At 45.8% G+C, this 23949-nt stretch overlaps 1 protein-coding gene across 9 annotated transcripts in view; it reads left to right on the top strand.

Annotated features, from left to right (window-relative positions):
• Nucleotides 1-23949, top strand: part of Il1r1 (interleukin 1 receptor type 1) — a 69388-nt gene that overhangs the window by 29139 nt on the left and 16300 nt on the right. The window contains exons 1-4 of one of the 9 annotated variants that reach the window (XM_042265551.2): nucleotides 2496-2769; nucleotides 12342-12515; nucleotides 12621-12692; nucleotides 18010-18073. In XM_042265551.2, the coding sequence (XP_042121485.2) occupies nucleotides 18016-18073 (58 nt within the window). In that variant the 5' untranslated portion in view covers nucleotides 2496-2769; nucleotides 12342-12515; nucleotides 12621-12692; nucleotides 18010-18015. Of the gene's footprint in view, nucleotides 1-2495; nucleotides 2770-12341; nucleotides 12516-12616; nucleotides 12693-18009; nucleotides 18074-23949 lie in introns of those variants that run through there. The other 8 variants (XM_042265546.2, XM_042265549.2, XM_042265552.2 and 5 more) reach the window with 8 other exon arrangements.

Genomic DNA, 23949 nt, shown 5'->3' with positions numbered 1-23949 from the left:
CAAAAAAAAAATAAAGGACTTATTAAGGACTTGATAAAGGACTGCAAAAAAAAAAAATCAAATATGTTGACTATTTGATTGAAAATTTCAGAAGCCCGTGAAGAACTGCTTAGAGAAATGAGTTGGGGAAAACACTGAACTGCTTAAAACTAAGGTGTTTCAATGACGAGACAGAGGTTCACAAGTGCCTGTTTGGATGTCGGTAGATGGAAAATGTGTGACAGGAGCAGAAGAACTCGGCTGTACAAGGAAGTCCATCTGGGACAGTGGTTTCAAGTCTGTGCTGTGGTTCTGTGAGAGGTTCCTGGAAGTTCCACAAATAGCAAAAATAGGTGTAGTGAGTTAAGAGTCACAGAGGCCCTGCCTGTCAAAACACAGTTGTCTCTAAACCCATATATGCATTTCTCTAGATGTTTCTTGTGCCTTCTTATTCTTTCTGGTGACAGGAAAAAAAATTGCTGCTTCAGAGCTGTTTCGTGTTTACGGAGTCAAGACCCGGGATCCTTGCCAGTAACAACACACTCTTCATGATTCTTCCCCTCCTCTTGTTCTAACTGGAAGTCACTGGGGGTAGTGAAGGTGAAGGAGATTGAATTGAAGGTTGCTTGATCTCCAGCGAGGGTTTCTGACCCACAAGTCATCCTGTGGTTTTACAAACTGTAGCCAAGCCCATAATTTCCTTCCAGCATCATTTTGTATAACTTTTTTTTTTCTTCCCCTTTTTGTTGGCTCTTCATTCCTGCTCCCTTAGGAAAGTCTGGAGACTCCTGGATGCTTTGATGAGCACGACAGTGTAATAGAATGCACTCTTTGGCTCAGGCCATGATGGACACCAGACTCAGTTATGATACTGACGGAGCCTAGGGCTGTCAACAGTGTACAACAGCGGGGTTAGTGTTAAGCAATACAAACTAGATTAAAAAAAGATAAATATCATGTTTCCTGTTATAAATGAGATATTAAAGAGAATTAAAGAACATGGCCATCGAAGGAAGACTATAAGATATTGGAGGTAGGTATCATTAAACTCTTACGTATGTGTGAATTGTTACATTTAGCCTATAATAACTGTGTATAGTTAATATGTAGTTTTAAAAAAGAAACTACCACAGTACACCTCTGTTGAAACAGCCATGAGGTGGAAGACTTGGTCTGCCTGCATCATGATGGGAGCTGAGCAGGGGAGCCACAGGGAAGTCGTAAGAAATACAGATACCAGGTGGCCCTCAGTCATTACAATGTGACATTTCTGGTCCTGAGAGGGGTCAGATCTTGTTATGATTGTAGTCAAGGCTGTGAGAACCACCTCTATGGACTACTGACCTAGGGGACAGTTAATGAATTTGCATAGTACCATGTCACTGCCAGACTTAAACCTGCTTCTCTGAGAAAAAGGAACAGTTCAAACCTCCGGAAACAGATAAGTGAGAAACCTCTACCCTGCTAGTCCCCAGGCAACATCTACAACAAGCTGCTGTGGACGGCCATTCCTTTGTTTTCTTCTAGTTCAGAATTGCCCCCAGGTGACTTCAACCTTGAGTTTCCGAAGGTGCTTGTGGGACTATGGCAGGGAATCCAGGGCCTGTCCACCCTGGAAGACCTGCAGGAAATGGCCATGTGCTCTAGAAGGAGCAAGCAGTCATTGTTTATTTGCAGTGGTATTGCAGGGTGGCCCATTATGACCGGGAAAGAAGCACCCAGCCCTATAACCTTGGCTATTCTTGATTTTTTTTTTTTCTGGGCATGAATTTTCCTTTGCATAGTTAAGTCCTAGAATTAACTGGGTTCTGATAAGACAAGGGAAAGGGTTGTTCAGCCTGGCGTAGAGCAGTAATGCAACCAAGTATAAAGCCTATGCAGTGTTTCATCTGTGCCAGGGCTCATTTAATCTCTACCCCTCCACAAGATGCTGCTGTGCGCCTTTACAACCAAGGAGGAAATCGTGGTATCACAAACTTACTGACAAGTTCCCAGAGCCGGTTGGAGGCACCTAGCGCCAGGCTCCAGAAGTTGTGTGCTGGGCACAGAACTGTTAAGTGTTGGCCTCGGGATCTGATACCTGGAGGGTCACTAGCTCAGATCTTATTTAGGTGGCCCAGGTTCGTTGCTGTGTAGAGGTGAGTTGTTCCAGCTAATTTTGCTGGGAACGCCGAGGCTAAGAGGAGCCAAGCGGTTTGGGATTCCCAGGCATTCTTCCCCGGACTCGGGACACCTGGCAGGGATGCAAGGTCAGGAATACAAAGACCCTGAAATGCCCCGCAGGGATGCAGAGACCCCGGGATGGAATACCCGGGGGTGGGGATGCATGCGGGGGCGGGGGGATGAGGGGGATGCAGAGATTCTGGGACGCCTGGCTGGGGTGTCCAGACTTTGAGATGCCTGGCAGGGACACGACTGTCCAACCTCTCGGGCTCCCAGGGCGGGGCGTGGGCACCAGGCCAGCTCGCTCGCGCCCGCGGCTTAACAGGGCCGCCAGTCTCCGCCCGCTGCACGCCCCCGCGGGCCCGGCTGGGAGTGGGAGCAGCGTGCTGCTCCTCGGGCGGGCAGACACAGCTCCTTCCTCTCGCTGGGAAACCGTCTGGGAGCGCGCGGCTCTGACCGAGAGGGGCTCGCCTGCCCCCGAGAGCGGCAGGAATGTGACCCTTGAGTGCCGGCACCGGAGCACCCCTCGCGTGGCTCCCAGGCTCCGGTGGCTCCCGGTCTGGGCGGGTTTGGCTCGGAGCTGCTAGATCCCTGCGCAACCCCACTGGGGCACCCGGGCAAGCCCAGGTAGGAGAAAACTGGAGAGTTGGGGAGATGGGGGTGGCCAGGCCATGCTGCTGCCTTGACCCTGGTAAATATACTTCTTAAGTTACTCAGTAGCCAGCATGTCTGAAGGATAAAGGTGATGGCAGTTCAGTCTCTCTCTCTGTCTCTCTGTCTCTGTCTCTCTGTCTCTGTGTCTCTCTGTGTCTCTGTCTCTGTCTCTCTCTCTCTCTGTGTGTGTGTGTGTGTGTGTGTGTTGTGGGCACGCATGCAAGGCTAAAGGTCGTGTAAATAATTTGGGGAACTCGCCCAGCTTTCTTCAGGTTTGTTCTAGGCACATGAGTCTCCCTGTGTAAACTGCTCCCAGGCCTTGAGATCTGGCCAAGTGTAATTAACTTGTAACTAACTAAACAAACCCCCTTATAGGTTAGGGCTCAGGAGAGAGATTTTAACAAGTCAAGAGGTGAAATTCCTTAATCCATCTGGTGGGATGAATCCTCTCACCAGACAGGTTGATCCTGGGGAATGTAGACGCATTGTTTACAAACATACCCAGAGCCTGACAGTTTATAGGGCCCCTTATTCTTACTGTGCCCTTTATCCTCGCAGCAGTTCTGTGGGTGAGACGCCAGGATCACTTTGTTTTATGGCAGCTCAGATGGAGGCTATTTTGTTTGAGGGCTGGCACCCTCTGGGCTTCAAAACCCCTGCGCCTAAAGTTTTGGGGAGGGAGGGAAGTGAGAAAGGCATCAGGGAAGACAGGGAGACCCCCCTTTCTACCAGAGCTCGCTCTTTGCACTCACTGTTGGGGATGTTCACCAGATGGAGACATCCCATAATTGGGGCTCCGAGGGACATCCTAAGAACTGAGACAACAGAATCTAATCAATTGAGCTACTCCAGCCACGATAAAAAGGAGCTGAAGTCCATCTGTCATTGGAACTTGTGCCTGAGTCACCCTGGCTTAATGCCAATCCTCCGGAGGTAGATATACCTCATGGAACCCCACGGCCGTGAGCTACGGGAGTCGGCCTGGTTCTGGGGACAAATCCCACCTCTCCTCCCACTTTCCAAGCAGCTGCTGGTATCTTTCTCTTCTTTGAGCCCTTCTAAATTCTTAACATCCCGCACGTTATATTTTATTTAATGTTACACCTCCACATCCTAAACTAAACTAACTCCTGAGCTAGGCGGAAACATAATGTCCATTGAGATGGGGGTCTGACTTATTTTCAGTCTGGGCTGACAGCCATTCTGGTGCTCGGTAAGTACTTGCCAGTAGGGGCTCGCTGTTGGGTGGCCGGTGTGCAGTTCAATAAGGGACATTTGCTCTAAATGCTTATGGAGCCTTGGCGAGGAAGGACCAGACTTCCCCTTTCTCACAGACTCTGCTGAACCCTGTGTTGTAATGAGGCGTCAAAGTACTCTTTATGCTCCCGAGGCACATAAGCTCTTCTGGCAAATCCTCCACCCTGGTGAGACACTGCTTACTATAAGCTTTACTCATTTATCAAATAGATATCTACTGAATGCTACTAATGTGCCAGGCACTGGGGGGAAAGTACTAGGGAAAGTGATGTAGATAAATGAAAAAATCCCTGCCTTCTCACATGCGTGGGCCCTCTTGGCAAGCTAGAGAATATCGGAAGGATCTTTTTTTTTTCCCCTAAGACAGTACTTTGAAATTTGCCACTTTGCAAAGAGTGTGGGTCTGGGTAGCCTGTAGGACACAGTGAGCATTGCCAGTAGAGGGGGTGTGGAGACAGACAGTGGTCATACACACAGCTCAGTGGTGCTCTAAGTAATAGCAGGGGTGCTCAGGTAGAGTCATGAGTCAGCCAAGCAAGAGAACCAGGGTAGATTGGGAACCTGCAGATGTCTGTTCTCCTGCACAGAGATTCTATAGAGGGAATTTGTTGTTAACGAGCTGGGCAAAGCTGGACCATGGCAGTGAGACAGCCGTGGCAGAGGAGGGTATGGCGTAGAGAAGAGCTTAGGTCCTCAGAGTCTTGCGCTGTAGGATGGATGGGTCCATAATGAACTTGCCACTTCAAAGGAGAGAAGTTGTCAGGAACCCTGACTCATTGGCCATTACCTGCCCCACAGTGCTACCCAGGTGTCATTAAAAGCTGGCGCTTGGCTTGCGTTTCCCTCTCTGTGTGGTTGTGAAGTGGTTAGGGGTACAGGAGAAGAATCTGCAGCGTTGGCAACTTCACCCTCCTCTCCTTGCTGGCTCTGGCCTCCGGAAGTGCCAGCAGATTCCTAGCCACACCTAGTACCGGAGAGTGGGCAGAGGGGCCCTGCCAAAGAGACCTGTCACCCACCAGGTGTTGAAAGTCCCTGAAGATTTTCCAAGTCCCTGGTCACTACCTTTGGATTCTGCGCTGTCTCCTCCTTGTGTGTGTCCATGGCACACAAGTGACGGAGTAACTAAGACATTTTTCTCTCTCATCTGTTTGGGAAAGGATTTATACGATGCCATTAATTAAAATAGAATGAGAGGGAAGCAAACATGGAATCCACACTGACCAGAAATGTTTCAAATGACCCGGGAAGCCGCAGCTGTCAGTGTCTTCAAGATAATGTGAAGTATTTGGGGGAAATAAAGGATTCTTGGTGTAAAGTGGGGTTGAATCCTTCATCTGGTTCTCATTAAAGGGATGGGAAGAGCAAGGCTAACGCCTCCTGAAGTTCCCCATTCCACAAGTGCAGGTTGGTGACCGTAGTTCAGCTTGGCGCTGAGCTGACAGAAAGGGTCTAGAGGGCCCAGCTCTGCACACCGGGCCACCTCAACTCAGGTCACCTGAAAGTCCAGCAATGACTCCTAGCAGGAGCGAAGTGAAAAGTGAGGGGCTGTGGCTTTCAATCAGGGCTCCTTACCTCACCAGTTACCCGACACTTCTGTGTGCAAATATTTTTAAATCATCTGTTTGCAACTCCAAGATGATATAATACAATTCAGTGGGCCACAATTTTTAAAACAGTAATATAATGTCTAAATGGAAAGAAGGAAAAAAAAAGCAGTTTGTATTAAACTTATGTATTTCAGGATGCCTATGTTTGGGGTGTAGTTAGTAGTTTTTACTCTTTTGACTCTTTGGGGACCCACCAGCTCCCAAATAAATATACAGGGAGACTTATTAACACTTATATATGCACGGCCTTAGCTTGGCTTATTTCTAGCTAGCTTTTTTTAACTTAAACTATCCCATCTGCCTTTGCCTCTGGGCTTTTATCTTTATCCTATAGACCTTTCTTTACTTATTACTCCAGGGCTTGCTGTGTAGCTGCATGACTGACCACTGGAGTCCTCCTCCTCCTCTCACTTCTTGATCTCCTCCTATTTATTCTCTCTGCCTACCAGCCTTGTCTGTCCTTTATCTTGCCTAGCTATTGGCCCTTCAGCTCTTTATTAGACCAATCAGGTGTTTTAGATAGGCACAGTAGCACAGCTTCACAGAGTTAAACAAATGCAACATAAAAGAATGCAACACATCTTTGCATCATTAAAACAAATGTTCCACAGCATAAACAAATATAACACATTTTAAAATAATATTTCACAACATTAGCATAAAGCTAGGCAGCACTTTATATATGTTGACCACAGAATAGTGTGGGGATAAACTCAAGTCTTCAGGGGAACAGGTGAGCTGGTGGCCACATGAATACCTTTAACAAGTTCTTGACTCTTAGTCAAGGTCTCAGTGTAGTGAGAGGTGAGTCTTCTTAGTTATAACAGCAGTTATAAGCATTCCTAAGCCTTTCAGTATGTATGGAAATTGTTCCTACTGTGCATTTTCTATAGATGTGGGATGAAGTCGGGGTTAAGCTCAAAACACCAGATACATTTTCTGTTGCTGTGTCTGGGGATGACCTGGTGGTCATGAAGGACAGGGATCAAGTCTTCATGAACTGGACTGCCTTGAACTGGTCCAGATTCTAGATAGTCACCCAAAGTGTCCCCTGCCACATCCTGCATGTCTCCAGGGACTTGACCTGACTGGGTGGGGAATGAAGAAAGGACAGACATACATACAGAAAGCTGGGATTGGGTGGGCTGAGCTCTCTGGTGATGGAGAAGCCCCATTCCTTCGGAAGCTCAGAGTGTTTATACATAGTTGAACCGAGAGGTGGAGTGATTGTATGCAGCTGGACATGGAGGAAGGGTTTATTGTAAATGGATAAACAAGGAGGAAAGGTTAATATAAGCAGGTTCCACTGGTCTTGGTAGGATCAGTCTCTAAAGGGGAGCACGTTTCAGGCTGTAAGCATCCAGAGGGGAGAAATCTAGGATGGATTTCCGCACACATTGTCAACATTCACACTTGGACCCAGGAGGGAAGGCTTTGCTATTTTCTTAGCCTGGGGTAGGCTTTCGTTTCCTGTGGATCTAAGACATTGGGATCCTTGACCCAGCTGTGCCAGTGTCGACCACGTACACTCACTCGGGACTTCACTCGCTCCCTATGTTTCTCTTCAGCATAGTTTCTGGAATGCTCTCCCAGGGGCCCTGCCCACCATGTTGAGAACCACTCACTGCCTTCTCTGTGTGATAGGTAGTGGTGATTAGGGCACTTGTGAGGATGGGGAGCCTGACATATCCCATGTACTAGTAGATAAACTGTAGTAGTAATAGTATAGAAGCTAGCTGTCCAGGATGCATTTAGCATAAACTGTAGGGAGTATCTGTAAAGGCAACAATAGAAATCAGAATAAGGGGCATCATGCACGTGGGGGTGACCACTGAGGAGCACAAAGGACTTTGGGGGTTGATGAAAATTGAAAATATAGGATGTCTTCTTGGTATCTAGAGTTGTCCCAGCTTGTGGAACTGAGCACCTAAGGCATCCGTGTTCTGCTGTATATGTTACCTCAGTAAAACAGTGTAGAAGAGAAAACAATGAAAATTCTAAGGGAGCGTGTTGCATCATTTGGCTATCTGCAGATCCTCAACTAAGAGTCGGAGCTGGTCTCACCTCCCCCCCCCCCACTGGCCTAGTCTTGATTGTAGTTTCTTGTGACAGTAGCTGTGTCTCTGCCTCACTTTCCCCTTTTGTCCCTAAACCCGTGTGCCTTAGTTGTAACAGGCTATCTTGTAGCTTTGAGCCTTGCACAGCTCAGTATTGACATTTCATCGTAGCACATGAAACCTGTTGGGCAATTTTTACCTTATCTTCACATCCTTATGCATCCTCTGTGATTAAAAAGATAATCCCTTCCCCTCGTTGTGTGGGTGGGTAAATAAGCCAAATCAATTTACTCTGATTGAAAATTGCAGGTCTTGATGTTCATTGGGGTTTCCCGGAAGTGAGTCTCTTTGGTCCCTTCTTGTGTGTGAGACTTTGCTGGCTTGTAGTTTTGTAAAGTTATTTCTCCAGTGGTTCCAGTGGTTCCCAAGGTCAGAGTGTCTGGCTGTGACTCTGTCTGTTACTAACTTTTGTAGAATGGCAACCACTTAGTACAGACCACAGAGATCCCCAGGTGCCTCTGGGATCATTCCCACCCTCTCCTTTCTCAGCCTGAGTCTGGGCACTCCTAAATAGATGGACTTTTTAGAAGTTAGTATGAGGTACCCTATGTTGTCCCGAGGGTTTGAGCTTGTGGGACTTGATGTTTCCATGTCTCATGATTGGGGATTCCGAGATGATAAGGGACATTTACTTAAGAGAACACCACTTAGACGTTCAACACAAAGACTGACCTGGAGAAATCAAACCCAATACTACAAAGTAGCTTACTTTATGGGATATTTCTCTGATGCTGCCTGACTTTTCCGTGCGAGATCTTGGAGGCTTCTTTCCTTTCTCCTCAATACACACCCACCTCTGTTTCAGTATAAAAATCATCTCCTTGGGTAAAACTGATGACCCCAATGGGATAGACTCAGGTCCCTTGGATGTCTGTAGATTTTCTTGGAAATGCACCCATTCTGGTTTCAGAATCAAGGGCTCCTGTAAGTAAGTATAGGATTGTAAAGCAGTTCTATGGTTGTGTAGTTTTGTGGCTTTGTACGTTCCTTTTAGCCTTCTTTATCACACTGACCTTTTGGTTAAGTTTGGCAACTATTAAGAATCTGGTTGAAAGCTAAATAACAAAGGGGTTATCAGGGGGAGCATCATCATCGTGAACTTAGTTCAATACCAAAACCCATGTTCACTGATTTTTTAGTAGACACATAGGCAATGACGCTTTGCAAGCTGGGGAACATGCTTAAACTCCTGCTTTTTTTCAATTATGACTAAGGTAGTGGGGAGCTGAATTCTCTAAATATTTCTCCATGTATTAAATCTACACATATATTCGTTTGTCTGGTGTGAGAGGTTACAAATGTGTTACAGATGCTGTAGCTCTAGGAGGCATTGTTTGGAATGGTAGACATGTAGGAATGAGGCCAGAAATGTGGAATGTGTGTGCTGTGGTTTGAGTGTGGTTACTAGAGTTCACAGGTGTGAAATGCACTCTCCAGGGCAGCCGTGTTAGGCAAGATTCACAGGAAACAATTAGGTCTTGAAGGCCCTGTTCTCAGGAATGGATTAATGCCAGCACAGGGGAAGTGAGTCCATTATTGCAGGAGTGGGTTGTTATAAAAGTGAGTTCAGCCCTCCCTGGCTTGCTCACTCTTGCCCTTTCTTGCCCTTTCACATTCTACCATGGACAGCCCAGCACAGATGCTAGCTCCATGCTCCCATACTCCAGGACTATGAGCCAAATACTTTGCTGTTCATTTCAAGTGGCTTGGGGTCATATGCAGTAAATCAAACAAAAGGCAACACAAAAAACAAAAACGAGAGAGAGAGAGAGAGAGAGAGAGAGAGAGAGAGAGAGAGAGAGAGAGAGACAGAGAGAGACAGAGACAGAGACAGAGACACAGAGACAGAGACACAGAGACAGACAGAGAGACAGAAACTAAAATGGCTAGGTGGCTAGGATTTCCTTTATAAATTTCAGATTTGAAAGTTGGCTCCACGAGGCCCCTAGTAGAAGCAAGGACTTATTCTTGCTTTGTACTCCCACTCCTGGGCTTCTATTGAGGTCTGGCTTCCTTAGAATTGCCTCTATAATCCCCCGAAGTCCAGTGATTTGTGCAGATCAGCTCTGCAACTCATGAGCCACATCCCTTGTCATAATGAAGAGTCTATAAGGTCAAAAGGAGAGGCCCGCTAGAGACTCAGCACTTATCTCTTGATCATGCTTCAGGTCCTCAGGTGCTCTAGGATTCTTTCCCCAACTATCTGGACTCCAATTCCATGGCTGCCAAAGGCTGTCCTGAGTGACCTTGGGGGACTCCACTCCCAATACGCCTGCCTGGGGGCCCCGGGGGAAAGACTGTATAGAAGGGAATGTACCTGCATGTATAGACTAGGGTGTCAACTTGTGCATATGCTCAGAGCCCCTCACATGTGGAAAGAGCTGTCTGTCTGGAGAGAGGGGTTGAGAGTAACCAGATTACAGTATGGGCTGCTGTTGGGCCTGCTCTGGGAAGATCCCGCTCTAGGGCCAGCACAGCCTGTTCTGGCACACCGAGTCCAAGTCCCAGGACAAGCTTCCTCCAGCAGCAGTTAGCAGTTTCCTCTGTGGCGGACCCACACAATGTGTGTCCTCAGTGCATCTGACAGAGCCCGTGCCTAGCTTCTGTCCTGGAAGGCAGGATTCACAGTGTGGGGAATTCCTCCGGAAGAGGAGGAGACTTCAAGTTCGTGGGAAATTCCTCATTCATAAGAAAGCATCTCATAGATTCAGTATGGCCACATACAAGAAAAATACCCTCTTCAGGCCTGGACTTGCCTTGAGGAAAATTCTGGGGCCTACAGCTGTCCCCTTCCCTGGGCCTGCATTGGACAAGGTAGATCTTCTGACCCCTGGGATGAGGTTTTCCTTCTGACCCCTGGGATGAGGGACAACCCCCACCCCTCCCCGCCGCCCACTTGCTGCTAGCTCATCCATCCACAGCTCTTGTCATGGCCACTACCCTTCTTGGGAAGGGGCTTTTGTTGAGAATCGGTAATGGTCATATTGGTTCTTGTACTTATTTTCTATTTTTCATAATTTAGTCCACGTTCATGCTTCTCGGTCTAGTACTATGGTAGGCTGCATCTGTTGCCGTAACAGGATACCAGAACCTGGATAATTTGTAAATAATAGTTTGTTTAGGTTAGAAGGCCAGGTGGCTACATCTGCTGGCGGCTTCGTGATGCCTCCTAGCATAGGGGATGCAGGCAAAGGAAAGTGGGTGCTGTGGAAGAGACTGAGTAAGAGGTGGCCTGGCTCCGTAACAGTCTGCTCATGTCGACTTCAAAGATGGCAGGCCAGGGATTCCTTCCCTCCCTCCTTCCTCTCTTCTACTAGTATTTATCACACACTTGGCATGTGTAAGCTGTGAAGGATGGGGCCTTGCTCACAGGAATATAGGGGGGGGGATGGTCTGTCCTGTCCTGCTTTCTCTCATCTCAAGTGGAGAGGACTCGTCATTGGGGTGCTAGCTGAGTTGCCTCAGCTGTCCGAGGCACCTGTGTGTCGTGCCACGGAGATGCTGTGTCACTTGTGCCTGGCTGTGGAAACGGGGTATCGGGGCGGGCCCAAGGACAGTTTCTGATCAGAATCAGTTCAGTGCTGTCGTAAGTCTCTCAGCTGCTGCTAAGGAGACTTGAAGAGATGCATCCAGGGGCAGAATGGCACAGGTACTCAGGACCAGCAACCAAGATACCAGCTGTGAAGGACAGGCAGGTTGACATCATCCCCGGAGTCAAGACAGGTGGGGGTGAGGCAGGCGATGTGAGCTAGAGATCCAAAGGTCCTTTGTCTGAAGAAATAAGGAGAGCTGTTGGCTTGGGCAATGTTTCCCAGGAGTAGTGATATCTTGATTGAAGTGCTGGTGTTTTAGTCATGGGGAAGAAGTGGGAAGAGTGTGAAGGCACTTAGAGGTTCAGGTGGAAAAAGGAAGGTGGGGAGGGGAGCAGGTTGGAGTGAATGGGGAGCTGTCTTTGCAGAAGGTCCCTAGATTTACCCACTTGTTAGCCTTTCCCCTTGTATGAGCCACCCTGTGATACTTTCTCTGTGGTTCCCATCGGCTATAGTTATTTTTTGAGGCTCCTGGGGACTAGGGGGGCATAGTCCTCTGGCTAGGAACAGAAAGATCTGGAATGTTCTCTTTGATTTTGCGCTGTAATAGGACCCATGATAATGCACCACTGTGCTTCTGACAACTCAATGTGCTGCTGTGTTCTGTCTCCCAAGGCATGACTCATAGTTTGGGATTTAGTGTATTTAGTCTACGCAAATGTTTAGCATCGATTTGGTCGGTCTGTGTCAGTGGTGGACATTGAAAGGTCCCACTAGCTTTTTATAGGCACAAGGAAATGACTCAGACATGAAAAAAAAAATAGACTCCAAAATACGAGAGGAAACTGCAGAAATGAATAATGAGTGGTGAATACCAGAAAGGCAATCACAAACAGCTCTTGGGGAATTATTTTAAATTCTGTAATATGGGGGGCAGGCATATGGATGTGTTTGGTTTAAGGAAAAAAAAAATATGTTTTCAAAAGCTAATGTGCCTGCTCTTAAAGGGGAACTTTCCATGTTTTTTTCTTCAGGCACGTGGCAAGTCCTTAGCTCTGTTTTCCACCAGTATGGAGCCAGTTATCTCCAGAGGGATTTCATCCATTTCTGAGTTCCTCTGACTGGCAGAATGCACAGCACAGCACATGCATTTGACCCTTTGTGAGTCAAGTTCCACATTCCTGACTCCTTGACTTGTTTCCCTAAAGGTATTCTGTCCTAAAGGACCGTGGGACATAGACTTGGGTGCTGGTGGCTCTGGGGCCCTTTCCACCTGTCCATTCAATATACCTATGCTCTTCTTCCCCAGGTAGACACGCCCCTTAAAGATGCTCTCTCCCTCCTGAGAAGCAGGACCACTCACATAGGAAGCAGCCTTCTTCAAGGTAAGAGGCTGGGTCACCGCAGGGTTCCTTAGTCATTTTTCATAAGCAATCAAAGCCTTCTAACCTCAGCTGCACAGGAAGTCTTGGGACAGTTCCCCTGTGTGCAAAGATGTTTGCTGTCACATTTTTTATTGGGGGACAGTGGGTTTTTTTTTTTATCAAATTAGTTATTGGTTTTGTTTTTGTATGGAGGCACAGAATTTGGACACAGTGAGGTAATGTGGATGGGGACCTGAGAGGACACAGTGTTTGGCGGAATAAGACAAGGACCGTGTGATCTCACACATACGTGGAAAGGAAGTTCAAACGGTTGATGGCAGAGAAGAAGAGCAAGACAGTAGACACTAGAGGCTGGGGAGGGAAGGGAAGGGGAGGAGGGAGAGAGGGGGAAGATGCTGTCAGATTTTTGAGGGAGTCTGTGGCCCTAGGGCCCTGCTGTCCCATGGCAGGTCATTGCTGACCTTCTTCCTCAGGCTATCTGATTGAAGTGAGTTCCCAGTTCGGGGGGCCAGAGCCGTCTCAGAACATTCAGAGCCTCTTTCACCCCACCTTCAAATTCCTAATCTCTGTGGGAAAGAACACTCCTGATCTCCTCCCGAGGAGACCGGGGCTAGTGTTGGTACTGGAAGCTTGCTCGGCTCACGTCAGAGCAGTCTGTCTCAACCCAGCTCATCTGCCTTGCCTACCCAACCCTCAAGAGAATCTGACCTTCAGCTACCCTCAGTCTCTCTTCCCTGCCCATCGCCTCCGGCTGCCCATCTGGGCCTTCAAGAGGTCTGTTCTCCACATCGTTCCGCTTGTCTCCAGCTTATTTTCCACACAATGGTGAAAATCTCCATAGAAAGTCAAAATGTAGCCATTCCCCCACTCCATTGTATAAAATCTTTAAGTGACTTTCTGCCAATATGCAACTTAAAATCCAGCCCCTCAGTGTACCCCCCTGTTGTAGACACTCAGCCCCCCCCCCTTTCCAGATACAGTTTGTGACACCTGTCTTCGGCTTATGTTCCATAAAGAAGGCATTTCTTAATACCCTTCTTTACTCCCACAGGCCAGCTAGGGCCCTGTCTCCCGTCACCCTTGTGTGGGGGGCGGGTCTCATCCTGCAGGCACGTGACCCGGCGGAATGAATGTGGATATACTCACTTCCCCCGGAGCCACCAAACTCCATGAGCTGGTCCCTGGGTCATTATTCCTGTTTCTTTGCCCAGAACCAAGGGTGGACATGGGCTTCGATGTACAGCGGCTGAGCAGGGCAGTGGGTAGAAAAAGACATGAATGGAAACTGAAAATCTTCTATCCAAACCTGCCATCACAGTGTGGGTGTTGGCGATAACGGCAGTGGTGGTGGTGGGTGGGGCTTTACTGCACGTGGTTTCCATGTGGCAGCTCATTTCACCATCATCACAGCACTCAGCGACAGATACCATCATCAGCTCCAGTCGTCACATAGAGGAACTGAGGCACCGAAGCTGAGCTTATCCAGCATCCCCCCTCTGTGGGGAAGCGTGGCTTGGACAGTCTCTTCACTGCTGGTCCTGAAATGCCTAGCCTAGCTCGTCTCTACCTTGGGTCTTAACATGACTGTTGACGGACATAAGGGACGGGTGCTGATTTTGGGTGGTGTCTGTTTGCTTGTTTGGTCTTTTGCTTCGCCCGTTTGTTTTAGAGGGGCAGTTGCTCTGTGTCATTCAGGTTGACCTCAGACTCATGACTCCCCTGCCTCGCTTGCCCGGTGGTGGCATTACAGGTGTGTGCCACCATACCTAGCATTGGTTGGTTTTTCTTGGGAGCGCAGTGGGTGTCATCTCAAGGCTGTGTTTTTCAGCCCACACCCCCTTCTGATCTCCTCACTCATTTAATACCCCACCCTGCTTGGTATGGAACCTTAACCCCCAGGTCCTGCTGCCAGATAAGGACTCAAATACCCTGCAAAGGGTCTCCTCACATCCTGCTTTGTTTTTTTAATTTTTTCCCTAGAGCAGGGTTGGGGTAGATGGAAAACTTGTCTCCCTGCCCCCTCCACCACTTAGTCAACCACGAGGGAAGAAACGGGTCTTAGGTCATTGGCCATGGACTTGAAATAGTTAGCCTAGAATTCCAGCTTGAGAGCCATACACTGTAAAAGGGCAGCCTGGCATATTTTCCTTCTTCTGCCTAATAAACAAACAAGCCCGATCTTGTACCTGAGTGAACCGGCAACCAGCAGCATCCATGTGATTTATTTATAAACACCCTTGTTGATACTCAGATGACTGAGTGAATAGCCAGGACTTGATACCGAGGAGCATGTTAACCCTTTCTTTTCTAAGACTTGATACACACTTTCATATGCTCACAGAAGGAGGTAAGAAGCCAGGACACAAGCTTCCAAACCTCCTATCATATTTCATAATCTGAATCTAGTTTAGAGTAAATACAGCACTAGTACTATTAACCTACATCGTGGTAGATGACCGATTTTTATGGTGAGGGATCAGAGTTACAGGAGATGTGAGGAATGCAGTCTTACTACTTTTGGGTAGCTCCCAACAAGGCTTAAGCCAGGCTTAAGAATCAACATCCTGATACTGGAGTTACAGCCACAAGAACTGAATGGGTGTGTTTTAAAGGTTCAGATAAAACCTGCCCCCCATCAATCTTCATCTCAAAAGTGTGTTGTAACATTTGTATACTCAATGCAATTTCTCAAGTAGAACATTTTCCAGCTAATCTTCAAGTCCTCAGACATTTAGTCTCCAGGAGTGTCATCTTGGTTAAAGGACTTTATGTTTCACACTTATAGCTACAGGTAAAAATATAGACACATTTAGTGTCTCATAAAATGAAAGGCAGTTTTTTTGTTGTTGATGTTGATTTTTTTTTTTCCAAGCAATGAGTTTCATAGTCTGCTCTGGACATTTCCCAGAATTGCACTGAAGATTCAGATGTTTATTTTGCTCATTCTTTTCTCTTTCATTCCTTGAGGCTTTATTAAGGACTTCTGGGTTTCAAGCACAGTGTTACATGCTACTTTCCATCCTGGGCTAAGTAGAAGATTATGCTTAGGGCATAGCAGACATACGTTGCTGGGAATGCCCAGAGAATGAAGCCAGGCAGGAGCTCTGGGAGGCCTCTAGCCCTAGGCTGCTGAGTTCCAATGGAGTAGGAGCCAGTGAGTGAAAGGGTAGAGGAAACAGTTAAGTACAAATCTAAGAGCCTGGAGCACATGGTGAAGGCCCCGGAACAGAGCAGCCCTATGCTTGGCCAGGGAGCGGGATTCTTCTACATGCACTGGGAGCCTAGGGGAGGTGTTGAGTAGTTGATCTGATTGGCATATAGAAATCCACAGGCAGAGAGACAAATAAGGAGCCTGGTGTTGCAAGGAGTCCAAGCAGGGGCTTGAGTGAAAGCAGCATTACAGGAGTTTTGAATAAACTGGGGTTTGGGGGTTGTCGGTGATGAAGAACACCAACTGTTACTAGGTAGAGAGTGTCCTGGGGGTAGCTGCTTCAGGATCAGAGCCCAGGTCTCTTTTAAGTGCATGCTTAGTAGATCTGGAGCCCTGTGTGGCTGTTAACTAGATGGGGAGTTCCAGGGGAGGGCAATTGGGGGGGGGCAAGAATACTTACTTGCTGTATTATTGGGATTGGGGTTCTCAGGGGCCCCTCAGTGAATTTGTATAAAAGCTCACTGGAGACATGAGGTGAAGTCTCATGTCTTAACTTAACTGAACATCAACATGAGGCACCTGTTCAGGAGAACGAAATAAGTAGAGAAAGGAGACGATATGCAGGTTTACCTCATTTGGGACTTGAGAGGTAGGCAAAACTGTTAGTCTGGTGTTCTTCTTTGCATTAATTTGATACTGTTTTAAGGACTTAGTTTTGTAGATGAGGCTCTGGGCATGTCCTGAAGAAATTAGGCAGGTCGTTAATCTGGTGACACTCCCTGCCATATATAGATGGGCTAAGGCCCATGTAATTAAAATTAAAAATAGCCAAAGTGTCCATCAACATGGGTAACACACATGTGGTCCATGTGCACAAAGGAACATTATTCAGTCATGAAAAAGAACCAAGTTATAATCATCTGCAGAAAAATGGATGGCACAGGAGAAGATCATATTATCAGAAAGAAAGGCAAATGCGTTTTATTTCATATGTGGACCCTAGCAAAGACCCATATATGACATGACAGGAGACGTGGGGGGTTGGAGGGAAGATAGAGTGGGAAGGAGCCAGGTGGGGGTAATGCAGGCTACATAGGGTCAGTGTACATAATACACTTGATGAAAATGTCATGAAACTCAACACTTCATAAAATGAATATGTAATGATAAGAATTTGAAGAGGAGAGTAAGTCATCAGGACCTCCATTTAATATGGAGCCCCAATGCTAACCACCATCTAAGGACATGCTGGTGAGGCCTTTGGATATATAGAAGCAACAAGTGCTTTTTTTTTTCCTTTGTGAAAATATTCTCACATGTTCATCATAGATCTTCTGGAAAGTATAAAAATCCCCAGCGAAGGGGAAATCCACCCAAACCACAAGAATAAACGCAGCTTTAATATATTGATATGATTTATTTTAGTCATTTTGGGGCACATCTCCATGTATTATGTTGTACAGGCAATTGAATATTGGGTTTTTCAAGGAAGGCGTGACTTGAGTGTGGGAAATACCTTCTGGGTGGAGAGGGATGTACAAAGGTAGAGACGGCTACTTGGGTTTAGTGAGTCCACTTACATCTATCCCCATGGAAGACTGGCTCCACAACTGCTGTAGATATTGAAGTATGTAGGTGCTCAAACCCCCTCCACATCTGCCTATGTACTTTTGTCATCCCTGGGTTAGTTACAATAGCTAATAAAATGTCAGTGTCATGGCCACAGTTGTTCTTCTGTGTCTTAGGGACTGTCCTAAAAGCCATGCATCTTGAGCATAGAAGTACAGTCTTCCAAATTATTTAGCATGACAGTTGGTTGGATCTGTAGATGTAGCGCCCGTGGGTGTAGAGATCTGGCCGTAGTCTATGTTGATTGTAAAATGTGTTCTAAGGGGATTCAAGCGGAATATAAGACTAGAAATGTCTTGGGAAAGATGTTGGAAATGCTTTAAATCTTAACTTGTCCCCAGTTCTGTCACACACACACACACACACACACACACACACACACACACACACACACACACACACACCCTGACTTTCTAACTAGAAGCCTAACTTGGAATGGTGGGGGAGTTATGGGTGAGGGCAGGTGAGGGTCAGGAAACCTAGAGATTTGCTAGGTCACTAACGCTCCGTCTTCCTTCCCTTCTTCTGTTTCTCCAGGAGAATATGAGAGCGCTACTTGGGCTCCTTTGCTCCATTGTCCCTCTGCTTTCACTGGAGACCGGTGAGTCCGATGTTTCCTTTCCTCTGTCATCTCCAGGCAGAGCTGAGGGAGAACCCATGACTGGTCTTCTAGCACAGTCATTTTCTTTTCCGTTTTCAGTTACAGCTAGGACGTGGACTCTCCTGGCCCCGGAACTGTCCATACGAACGTCCTTTTCTGCATCTTCACCTCTCTGTGCCTGGTATTTGGGGAAACTAAGGCCAGTGAGGTTAAGAGCCCAGGGTCTTGTCTCTAGATTTGGAATAAGAGCTCCCGTCTAGGGCTCTGGGTCTAGTCCAGGCCTCCCATCACCTCAGTGCTCATGGGACTCTGTAAGGCCTGCTTATCCTGGAATAGGTGTCAAGCACTATCCACGGACCCATAGCTGCTTATTTGTATTTTCTTCCAGTTCCTTCATATTCTGTTTCTCTTCTTCATTTCCTGCCTTTACAATGTGTCAGCTGGTAGATGCTAAAACCGTGGCAGTGACTAATCCATAGGGAAGCAGCTGCTTACAGGTGACATTCCTATTGGGAGAGACAGGACACATTGCATAAGTCATGTAGTATTGTAGATAAAGTAGGCAGAAACACTAGGAAAACAAGGAATATTTGGCAGATGGGAATAAACAAAAGTTTTCCATACTGTATCTGGCCACAAAAATATCTCAACTGAAAGGTTGATTTTGAGTAGACCCTAAAGTAGGGAAGAAAAGAAGCGATGTAGATTCCAGGCTAAGGCAGGAAAGTGTCATTGGCAACACGTGCAAGGGCCCAAAGATTAACAGCAGCTAGTGGGCAAGCAGAGAGACCAAATGAGGTCACTGAGTGTGGTAAGGAGTGATAGTATCAAGAGCTGAGGCCTGGCTTCCTCTAGGGTGATTAGTGGTCAAGCTTTCAGTGGTCAGAGAACTAGTAAAAGTCTGCCCAGAAATTTGGAGCATGAAGTAGAGAAAATGTTTCATGATGAGAGACTATAGTAGGAACATGTCCAGGGCCGATGTGCCCAGTGAGATGGTATCTGTGAGTTATTAAATGCTGCAACTTAAAAGTTTGTGCATGTATCGTTTCAGGGATAACCGTTCTGCATTGGATAACCAATAATGGGGGCTCAGTCTTGGATGAGGCCAAACCTCCCTTCTCACAGCAGTCATTAGTTAGCTATAGTTCTTGGTCTAGGGATAGGACCCCGTGAAATGTTCTCCTTCCAATTTAATACATCCACTGATGTTGCCATTGTTCTGGTTTATGCAGCCATTTCTAGGGGAGACCGTTTCACAGCAGGCTTCCTGGTGCTCTGGCTCTTAGAATCTTTCCGCCCACTCTTCCTCCCTGTGCTATAGATGCAGAAGCTGTGGTGTAGATGTGTCTTTTGGGGCTGGGCTCCTCATCACCATCCATGGATCTCTACATTGTGTTCAGTTGTGATTTTTCTGTGATGGTCTCCATTTGCTGTAAAGAGGCTTCTTTGATAAGCGGTATGGTTAGAGACACGTACCTGTCAGTATACGCATATGAATTAGAATGTACTTAGAAATTATGCTGCTCTAGCAAAGTGGCTTTATACTCATCATTTTATGCAATTTTGCAACCAATGATGAAAAAGGAGAGACGTTACAAGCCAAAAACTACTTGTGTGCTTAAAAACAAATCTATTTAAATCACCTATTTGCACAATTAGGAAACCAGGGTGTTGTTTTCTGATTTGTTTACTGGCATTCCTTATTTCTTGGTGTGGATGTGAGTTGCTGTCTAGGTTAGGCTATCTCAACCTGAATGACCCTCTCCGAGGTGTCTTTTTTTTTTTTTTAAAATTAAAACATTTTAATAGAAGAGTCATGTTTTTGATGAATTGTCCTAGTCTTAGTTTATCTGTAAATGTCTTCATTTCTCCTTCATTTTGAAATGTCGTCTCACTTCCTCCTGGCCCTGGTGGGTTCTGAGAAACAATTACACTTAATGAAGAACTCCTGAGCGTAACAAGATAGCCGTTTCTTACTGCATCCAAGCTTCCCTTCCTTTCTATGATTAGACTCTGAAGTACCTAGGTAGATGTGTCTTTTACTTTATTCTTGTGGTAGTTTTTTATGTTCATTGGATGTATAGATTAATGTGGGTTTTTTGGGGGGAGACATTATTTCTTCATGTATTTTTACTGACCCTTCCTTTCATCCTGGGATTCCCATTATGTACATGTCAGTTTGCTCTAGGAGCCACAAAAGACACTCAATTGATTTATTGTCCTTTGCAAGTTTCTTTTGCTGTTGATGCACATGCGTTGTTCAGCCCTTTATAGTGAAACAGTCTTCATCTTAGTTAGGGGATTTTTCTACCACGGAATTCCAGTTAGTTCTCTTCATGGTTGCTGCTGCTGCTGCCCAGTTAGTTCTCTTCATGGTTCTTCCTCCTCCTCCTCCTTTTCCTCTTCTCCTCCTCCTCCCTTTCCTCCTCCTCCTTCTCCTCCTCCCTTTCCTCCTCATCCTTCTCTTCCCCTCCCCTCCTCTTCTTCCTCCTCCTCCCCCTCCTTCTCCTCCCTCTCCTCTTCCTCTTCTTAATTAATATTCTCCATGGTAAGACATTGCTGTCATATAGTTCTTTTTTATATTTTAGAAATGGGTTTTCAGTAGTGTTATATCTATTTTTAAAGATATTGAGAGTCTGTGTAGACTAGATGTAACAACCCCACTCCCCTGAAACATTTTCCATTGGAAGCTTTGTTCACCCCTGTGAATGGACCCTACTCTCCCATTTATTTTTTGAAAATTGGGCATGTATAATTCTGGAAATCAGATGTCTCTACTATATGTACCTATAGCTTGTTGTTATGACTGAGTATTTTTAAAAAAGAGATTAGTTCTCTCTGCCCCCTGTCTCTGTCTCTCTGACCCCCCCCCCCCCGTGTGTGTGTGTGTGTGTGTGTGTGTGTGTGTGTGTGTGTGTATGTGTATACACGTGCACAGATGCCCATGGAGTCCATAAGGGGATGCTGGATCCCTTAGAGCTGGAGTCACAGGCATTTATGATGTCTGATGTTGGTGCTGGGATCTGAACTCTGGTCTCTGATAGGACAGTAAGCTCTCTTCACCAGTGAGCTATTGTTCTAGGCCATTGTTACCAGTTTTTACATTTTTAAAAAATTGTTGCTGTTTGTGCTCGTTTGATGGATTTTCTGAACGAGCCTTGTAAAAAAAAAGTCTGTATTGCATGGCCCCTAAAGTCATCAAATTCAGTGTTTGGCTAATGATTGGATGATCTGTGGTCTATATATTCTCTCCCCTTTGCTGAGGGACGGCATAGAGGCTGTTTACAGCTCGCCTTAGCCTTCACTTCCTGCCTGTGTATGACCTCAGAGTTATTCAGATGTGAGTCTAAAACCTTTTCTGGACTTGTTGAGCACCTATGCATACGTCTGTATGCTTCTCATTCTGCAGGAAAATGCCAGAAGGTTCAGCTCTCCCTTTAGGCTATGACTCTTGTATTCTAGCCTATGTTGTAGCTTTCATTAAATAGTTGCTGCCTTATTAAATGGTCGACACTGAATCTGTTCACCAAACACCGCGGAGATAGGAGGACTCTTGCTGAGGATCTCTGGGTCAAGTAAGTGACCTGAGACATTTGAGAAACTCTAGACCTGCTCTACTCTTGCAAGGCTTCTGGTTTTCAGAGCTACTCTGTATGCACAGGTCCTGGTTTCATATTAGGGATCTGAGGGGAGGGGGATGGTAGCTAATTCATCAAGCGATAAAGCATGCTGTTCCATTTTTATCAGCAACTTTATGATTCTTCCTCCTTCTTCTGTCCTTTCAATTGATTCAGAGGCCATTTATACCACCTTCTAACAAAGAACTTGTCTAATTTTGTCTGTGTCTAGAAACTATGTATGAGCCAAATTTAAAGGTGATTGACGTAATTAATTTTATAGAGGTTAATTTCAAAACAGCCCAGCATTCAGACTATAGTGTGGTTATTCCTGGCTGTGTTTAGTCAGGTTTATAGGGAGATTCAGGATCTCAGAGCAGAGTAAGAGTTTAATACCTTGCCATTTGGTCAGAGAAGCCAGAGTAAAGTTGAAGCTAAGAGGATGTGGTTTCTGAAGATAATGGTGCCTTTGAAAAGAAATTAAGTATTTTACATAGTAGTCTCAAGGTAACGAAAACATAAACTCATTTAAACAACCTTCCACAGAGAAGAGAGAGTCTCACCAGGAAGGCTGCCTAGGGAAAAGGAACTATTTCTACTATTTGAATCACTCAGAGGCGACTACAGCCATCGTCTGAGGAGGAGGTGGAGCTAACATTAAAGCTAGCAGCAGGGCTTGGTGTCCTCACACACTGCTATCTTTATGATACAAAAATATAAGAGCTAGGGGACACTCAGATTTTAAAAGAAACCCTGAGAGTCCAGGCACTGTAGCAAGTTAGAAGCCCTGGACGCAGCCACAAGAGGTCAGAGGGTGAAGCTTACTTAGCCTGTGGTCCATCTTCCTAGTTAGTACTTGATGTGTGAGGGCTGAGCCCATGGTGAGTGATAAAACTCTGTGATGGTCCAGGTGCTCACAGTAAGAGATGGAACTGAGTTCTGAGCAGTGTTTGAACTCTAAAGACCTTCTTGTGGATTCTTAGAGATGGGCTAAAAGCAGTTTGCATCGTAACCAGTCGTGATCCTTTGAGGGCTGGGGCTTGAATGTTAGGGTTAAAGATCAAATTTACCCATAGGCTCATGTGTTAAGCACCTGAAACTATACAGTTTCACATAGGAATAAAATATTTACCATAGCATTTTTATTTGATATTATTTTCTTCTTTGCGAAGGATGTCTTTGACTATTTCTTGAGAATACAGGTCTTCTGATGATTGCTTTTTAGAGCTTTTCAAGTCTTTTCTGTAACTTTAAAAGACATTTTACTGGAATTGCAGGTGGATAATATTTTTCTTCTCTAGAAGGAAGGTTGTAACCCTTTTGTTTTTATTGTAATAGCTGTAACTTTTTTTAAAAAAAAAAGGATCTCTGGCTATGTAAGATTTTCTTTTGGTCACTGGTGTTAATCTGATTACTTGGCAGGTAATGTGATTTTCTTCATCTTTTTTGTGGTTTGTTTGTTTGTTTTGGGACAGACAAGGTTTCCTTGTGTAGCCTCGACTGTCCTGGAACTCACTCTGTAGACCAGGCTGGCCTCGAACTCAGATCCACCTGCCTCTGCTTCCTGCATGCTGGGATTAAAGGCATGTATCAGTACCACCTAGCTCAAACATTTATTTACTTAAGTATTTTATGTATGTGAGTGCTCTAGCTGCATATACATCTGCAGGCCAGAAGAGGGCATCAGATCCCATTATAGATAGTTGTGAGCCACCATGTGGTTGCTAGAAATTGAACTTAGGACCTCTGAAAGAACAGCCAGTGCTCTTAACCTCTAAGCCATCTTTCCAGCCATCTTTCCTTTTTTTTTTTTTTTTTTTTTTTTTTTAGAGTTCATTGTGTCTTTGGGGCCCAGGATCATTTTATCAAATCTTGAGAAATTTCAGCCTGTATTTCAAATATGTTTTCTGTGTTCTCCACTCAGGAAGCAATTCATAGTAGACATTTTCCAGTTGCCCTAAGCTATCTGATGCCCTGCTTGCTCACCTTTCCCCTCTCCTTTTTCTTAATCTTGGATGTTTTCTAATGTTGTGTCTTTAGGTTTTCTTAATTTCTTTCCCCAGTATATTTTCAACTTGACAGTGCCTGTTTTTATTACTAGAAGTTTTCTTCTTGGTTGTCTTATGTCTCTGTTCCCTGTCTTACGTCTCTTTCAGCATCTTGAGTAAATAGGAGATAGTATTATGTCATTTCCTGAACAGTGTTATTTCCTATGTTTGTCCATGTGTTAGCTGGCCAAGTGGGAGGGTATTTGCAGTC

The sequence above is a fragment of the Peromyscus maniculatus genome, chromosome 21 (genome assembly GCF_049852395.1).
Source record: "Peromyscus maniculatus bairdii isolate BWxNUB_F1_BW_parent chromosome 21, HU_Pman_BW_mat_3.1, whole genome shotgun sequence".
In the NCBI taxonomy this organism is placed as follows: Eukaryota; Metazoa; Chordata; class Mammalia; order Rodentia; family Cricetidae; genus Peromyscus; species Peromyscus maniculatus.
The sequence above is the reverse complement of the archived record's forward strand: the minus strand, read 5'-3'. Positions and strand labels throughout refer to the sequence as shown.